At 41.7% G+C, this 7119-nt stretch overlaps 1 protein-coding gene across 1 annotated transcript; it reads left to right on the top strand.

Moving 5' to 3' along the window:
• Positions 1-3645: 3645 nt before the first annotated feature.
• On the top strand, positions 3646-5702 carry LOC106575135 (neurogenic differentiation factor 1). Its single transcript, XM_014151369.3, has 2 exons — positions 3646-3701; positions 4222-5702. Exon 2 carries the CDS (start codon positions 4233-4235, stop codon positions 5226-5228), a length of 996 nt encoding a protein of 331 aa, XP_014006844.1. The 5' UTR covers positions 3646-3701; positions 4222-4232; the 3' UTR covers positions 5229-5702.
• The last annotated feature ends 1417 nt before the right edge of the window (positions 5703-7119 follow it).

Genomic DNA, 7119 nt, shown 5'->3' with positions numbered 1-7119 from the left:
TGACACACTAATTGAGTGTATGTAAACTTCTGACCCACTGGGAATGTGATGAAAGAAATAATTCTATCTACTATTATTCTCTCTACTATTATTAAAAGGAGGTGTGCAAATAAAATGGCTCTATTTGACAAGTATCACCTGACAGCCCAAGTAGACAAACAAAAACATTCCGATTGAATACATAAACCGTGACTGTGCAGATCTAACGTCAGTGATACATTCCACAGAACAACCATATTTGTCCAAAAACATTTCAGGCTACATAGTGTTAAATTCTTAAATGTAACCTAACCAATACACAACTAAAAGGTTGTTGAGAATTTATTCTGTTTGTAGACTTTGAACATACACGTCAAGTGTATTTTCTTTGCCTTTGGGCAGTTTATTCTGCCAGCAGACCGAAAACTTTAAATTTGCCATAAGGGTCAAATTAATTCAGGTTATGTTTAAGGATAGATAACAAAGGCTGAACATGACTGAATGTTATTGATGTCTCAAAAACAACGTAACTGCTGAAGTAAGGAAGGAAAATAAAAACTACTACTCAGGTGCTCCATAAAAATCTAAGGGAGACAACCGTGCAATGTGGAAAATAAACTCTTTCACTGGTAAAGCCACAAGACTATGCCAAGTACAGAGTATATCATCACAGGACACCTCAAAAACATCTGACCCTCTAGAAATGGCAGAAGCTTGCAAATGAAATAGGCCCCCTCAAAAGACCCACTCTCATATGTCTCTGAGCAGGTTTTTGGGCTAGAGCTAGTTGATGAAGTAACAGAACCAAATTAACTCCTGAAAATCAAGCAGCAGAAAGGCCCAGTGCCAGACAATATTCCACCTAGGCTTCGAAAGGACACTGTCACAGTGATAGTGGGTCCACTGACTCATATCTTAAATCTGTCAATCTCAAAAGGGGAGATCCCATGTCAATGGAAAACAGCCAATATAGCACCAATCTACAAGTCAGGGGATAGATTGGATGTGGCCAACTACCGTACAGTGTCAATTCTATGTGCTCTCGCCAAAGTGTTGGAAAGCTGGTTCACACACACAGGTAGCTAACTATTTATCACTCAACAGCCTATTTATAGTCTATCAAAGTGGTTTTAGGAAAATACACAGCACATCTACAGCAGTGCAAAAGGTTGTCGAGGACATCAAGTTAGCGTCTAGACACAAAATGAGAGAACACCCCACTCTGAGCATTTTACTTATCCTAGCAGAGCTGGTTAGGCTGTTTTCATGTTTTCCAGCGCTTTGGTGACTGTAACTGTGCTGCAGGCAATAATTTAATTACACTTTTTTTGCTGACGTTTACTGACACCGGCCATATTCAACGGGTGTTGAGCGTTCGTAAATTCATCAGTTATTCTGCGCTCTGGCACACTCAGACTAGAGTCTTTTGTTAAGACATGTAGCTAGCTAGCTAAACAATTAACCATTATCCCAACTCATGACGTTACCACCCTGCATGAATCTTCAGGTAGCTAACCAACCAGGTTCAATGTTATCTAGCTAACAATAGGCTATAACTAGTGGCTCTGAAATAGAAATTATAAGATCATACACATAACATGTGGTGGAATATTCTAATCAAGTGAGAGAGACTCATTTCTTCAAACAATCTTTATTCAATATCGTTTAATTATTGCAATAATGAAACTAGTCAACTCAACTGTCTTGACTGTTGAGCTGAGTATCCTACCCTTTACATACCATGCTGTTCCTTACATAGCTGATACCAAGAGTGCTTAGTTCACCCCTCCCATATAGATTGGGGGCACCATAAGCCACTTTGGGTTCATCCTGTGGTCATCTGCCTCTGGTGTTGTTTCCCAGATGCCAGGATGAGTAGGAACACTGATGTCTTTGTTCTGTTCCTTCAGGCTCTCTCTACCTGGTGCAGTCTTTGAACGTAGTTTCAAAGAATGGCTCAAGCACATTCAGACAGCTAACGTTAGCTAGCTAACAGTACACTAACTTGAAATGAACGCATATATATATATATATATTTTTTAAAGTTTACATTCAAACGGCTCTCCTATGAAGTAGTGACCCGCGACATACGCCTAGTTTCCTGAAACAGGTCACCTATACAGTATATGCAGATGACACAGTCCTGTTCTACTCAGTTAATACCACCAGAGAGTGTGAGGAGTCAGTCTCAAAAGACATCAAGAGGGTAGCAGCTTGGTTTTCTGACAACAAGCTCTCCTTACACCCACAGAAGACCACGGCAATGCTGTTTGGCAACCCACAAAAGCTGAGATACACAGGCAAAAGTATCACAATAACAGACGGACAAAACACTTATGAAGAAGTAAACACCATAAAGTACATGGGGATGTAGTTTGGCCTACACCTAACACTGGACTGAACACGCCAGCCTGGTCACAGGGAAACTACTGTCTGGGCTTGGCACTCTAAAAAGGGCAAGGGACTTCATCTCCAAGGACATTATCCTGACAATTTAGCACCCATGATAAAACTCACCTGGACTACTGTGCCACAGTGTGGCTTTCCACCCTACATCATTACAATAAGACCGGTCTTAACCAGTTACAGCGTATCATCAACAGGGTTGCTCGTATCATGACCGGGCATTCACGGAGGTAACACAGGTTCCTCTTAATTCTTACCGATTGAGATACAGATGAGAGGGGGTGTAACCGAGTTGACAGTGTTATATATACAGACAGTGTTATATTCTCCCATGTCACATTTTTACACACACAGCTCTAAGACCATTCTGACCAAGTTAGTGAAGCGGGAAACACTGCTATGTTGTTATTGCTTGTGCGGCTCAAGTGCCCAACCCTGGTTGAGAAGGACTATTGGCTCAGACCTCGCATCTACCGTCTCTTAAGCCACCAGCCAAGGCACGCACGGTTAGAATTTATAAACCCAATTAAATCCATGTTTAGTGTTGTCTGACCCACTGGTCTACCTCTCTGTGCATTTAGGCCTCAAACTTTCTTGTGAAGGGCACTCTTTAGGGCAACAAACTTTTTCCTATAGCCTAGAATAGGCTACAGGTGTTGATTAAAAGTTAAAGGTATTCTGCAACCTGAAATGTCTTATAAAAATAATAGGCCTATATCAATTGCTTAGGCTTTTGGGCTAATCCAACCATCAAATCCAACATGTTCTCAAAATAAATGCACACTGTCACACTAAACGTAACTGTAGGCCGATAACCAACCTAATCTTTCTGCCATATCTCAAGGCCTCAATGGAAACAAAATGTAGGCCTACGCTGCTGGCTGAAATGGGTTAGGGTGCATGTGAGGAATCTTCTTTCATGGCATACACCTGCTAATTGGAAGAGTTCATTTATCCTGCAGGTGTAAACAGGTCCGTGCAGTCTGACTGGTGACAGATGGTCGTTTTCTTTTCAGCCACGATAGGGGAGTCACCCAGAGGTCCAGTGAATCTAAATTAGAAACATCACGTGAAGCTTGAGGCCTTTTGCCGGAGTCTTGGCCCGCAACATGGCACTTGTCGGAGAAAGGGGCGGGCATTGATCCCACCGTTATCCACACATGGATTTTATAAAGTGCATCCATTGGTGCACTACACCATCAGTCAGCCTCAGCATTAGTACTATAAAACTGCAGCATCTGAGGTTTGCAGACAGATTGAATCAGGACTTTTCAAAGGATATGGAACTCTTATAACAACATACTCTGCATTAAAAGGTAATTATTTATAGTTTCAGTTAAGAATGTCTCTAGTCTTAACTTTTTCTTGTCTGTAGACTGCTATTTGTGTTGGGTTCAAACATTACTCTGCTGGTGTTTTTTGTTGTTGTAACTGTGGAATTTTATTGCCTATATTTTTTCACTAAGTAGTACATGGTACTGAGAAGTGGTTATAGGGCTATTCAACATGCGGGTGTTTAGGTCAACTTGTCATATATAGGCTTATTTATGAAAACAATTGCAAAGGCACTTTATTAAGCGCAGGGATGATGCATAAGGATGATAATGATGTAAAGTACTAGTGCCTCATTCAGCCTACTATGCCTCATAACATGATTCATTGCCTGCATGGCTATTTGGCAGGTATTAATAGTTTAATCTGTCTAAGCTCAGATCATTCAGTTACATAATCATACATGGGCGTTAGGATTTCACAGAGCCACACACATTTACCGCAGGTGTCTTTGTATCAGCAGTTTTGAACTGTGGAAGTAACTCTCCTTCTCTGCCCCACCAGAGGACAGCACCATGCCAGTGTCACAGCAGTATGTTTTCAAATGGACTGAGGGATGTCGCGCCACTCAGAACATGGAAACAGTAAATGGTGTGCACAAAACCATGAGTAAGGACGGCGACAATGACGACGAGGATGGATTCAACAGAATGGAAGAGAGTAACAACGATGAGGAGCAGGGGGAAGGAGGAGGGTCGGGGCAAGAAGAGAGCCTTGACGATAGCCCAAAGAGGATTGGGACCAAGATAAAGAAAATTACAAAAGCCCGACAGCGGTTTAAGGTCCGGCGCATGAAGGCCAACGCGCGAGAGAGAAACCGTATGCACGGGCTCAATGATGCGCTTGAGAGTTTGCGTAAAGTTGTACCTTGCTACTCGAATACTCAGAAACTCTCCAAAATAGAAACATTGAGGTTGGCAAAAAATTACATATGGGCTCTCTCTGAGATCTTGCAATCGGATGAAAGTCCAGATTTGATGTTGTTCGTGCAGGCTCTATGCCAAGGACTGTCCCAGCCCACCACCAATCTAGTGGCAGGATGTTTGCAGCTCAACCCCAGGACGTTTTTACCGGAGCAGGTCCAGGACATCCCGTCTCAGGTGCACCAAACATCGACTGCGTCCTTCTCTTTGCACCCCTCCTACCCTTACCCTAGCCCGCCATATGGTACAATGGACAGCTCCCATATCCACCACTCCAAGCCCCACACTGTCGACAATGCGCTTGAGCCGTTCTTTGAAACTACATTCACAGACTGTACCAGCACCAGTCCCCGGTTCGAAGGACCCCTAAGTCCACCATTGAGCGTGAATGGGAACTTTTCCTACAAGCACGAGTCAACAGCAGAGTTCGACAACAACTATGCCCTTTTGATACAATATGCATCTCAAGGTCTGGCGGGAGTACAATGTCTTCATCCTTTTTATGCAAGCTCATCAAAGCGCTTTGATATTCCCATGGACAACATTATGTCGTTTGAGACTCATCACGAGAGCATGCTGAACGCTTAGCTCAATGCCATATTCCAGAAAACATGAAACACCTGAAGTGTCTAACATTTTATTTGATTACACATGGACAGTGTGTAAATGATGTATGCATTTAATGTATTCGTTACTAACGTTAGTATGACATACAATTATACTGTTTCTCTGCGAACTTCTTGATAGAAAGATCAAATAAGTCTGTTGCCCAACCCAATCATATACCAAGACCAATAGTTTGCATTCATCAAATAATTGTTACAACAAACAATAATGGAACACCGCTAGCGGAACACCTGCTCCAATATCCAATGATAGGCTTGGCGCGAATTACAAATTCCTCAAAAATACAAAAACTTCAATTTTTCAAACATATGACTATTTCACAGCATTTTAAAGATAAGACTCTCCTTTATCTAACCACACTGTCCGATTTCAAAAAGGCTTTACAGCGAAAGCAAAACATTAGATTATGTCAGCAGAGTACCAAGCCAGAAATAATCAGACACCCATTTTTCAAGCTAGCATATAATGTCACAAAAACCCAGAAGACAGCTAAATGCAGCACTAACCTTTGATGATCTTCATCAGATGACACACCTAGGACATTATGTTATACAATACATGCATGTTTTGTTCAATCAAGTTCATATTTATATCAAAAAACAGCTTTTTACATTAGCATGTGACGTTCAGAAATAGCATATCCCCAGCAAACTTCCGGGGAATTTGCTAACAATTTACGAAATTACTCACGATAAACGTTCACAAAAAGCATAACAATTATTTTAAGAATTATAGATACATTACTCCTCTATGCACTCGATTTGTCCGATTTTAAAATAGCTTTTCGGATGAAGCACATTTTGCAATATTCTAAGTACATAGCCCAGGCATCACGGGCTAGCTATTTAGACACCCGGCAAGTTTAGCACTCACCAATATCAGATTTACTATTATAAAAGTTTGATTACCTTTTGTTGTCTTCGTCAGAATGCACTCCCAGGACTGCTACTTCAATAACAAATGTTGGTTTGGTCAAAAATAATCCATCGTTATATCCGAATAGCGGCGTTTTGTTCGTGTGTCCCAGACACTATCCGAATGGTAAAGAAGGGTCGCGCGCATGGCGCAATTCGTGACAAAAAAAATCTAAATATTCCATTACCGTACTTCGAAGCATGTCAACCGCTGTTTAAAATCCATTTTTATGCCATTTTTTTCGTAAAAAAGCGATAATATTCCGACCGGGAATGTCCATTTAGCTAAACAGAGGAAAGTAAACACAGCTTTCGGTCGACGCGGGCACGAGCCTGAGTCTCACAGTACTGTAACCAGCCACTACCCAAACGCGCTACTTTGTTTCAGCCAGAGCCTGCAAAGCCACGGTTCTGCTTTTTGCCGCCTTCTGAGAACCTATGGCAGCCGTAGGAAGTGTCACGGGACAGCTAAGATCCTCACTCTTCAATAAACAGAGACAAGAAGAACGACACCTTGTCAGACAGGCCACTTCCTGCATGAAATGTTCTCAGGTTTTTGCCTGCCATATGAGTTCTGTTATACTCACAGACACCATTCAAACAGTTTTAGAAACTTTAGGGTGTTTTCTATCCAAAGCCAATAATTATATGCATATTCTAGTTACTGGGCAGGAGTAGTAACCAGATTAAATCGGGTACGTTTTTTATCCAGCCGTGAAAATACTGCCCCCTACCCATAACAGGCTAGCTAAGTATTAAGGACCAACAGATTTAGGTGTCATGGGATTAAATGAGGAGAAGACTCTTGACTGGAAAGCAACTTCAAAACGATTAACTTCAAAAGTAAGTCGTTGTGTGAAAAGAGGGCAATACCATCATGTGAATGAGATCCTGCCTATATTGCAGCAACCCCCACACCCATTAGACAGACTGCTGTA

This window comes from Salmo salar, chromosome 17, assembly GCF_965601325.2.
Source record: "Salmo salar chromosome 17, fSalSal1, whole genome shotgun sequence".
Lineage (NCBI taxonomy): Eukaryota > Metazoa > Chordata > Actinopteri > Salmoniformes > Salmonidae > Salmo > Salmo salar.
This window is presented reverse-complemented; position numbering and strand designations above follow the sequence as displayed.

Coding starts and splice junctions, on each gene's coding strand:
- LOC106575135 (XM_014151369.3), top strand. CDS start 4,233: ATGCCAGTGTCACAGCAGTATGTTTTCAAATGGACTGAGGGATGTCGC.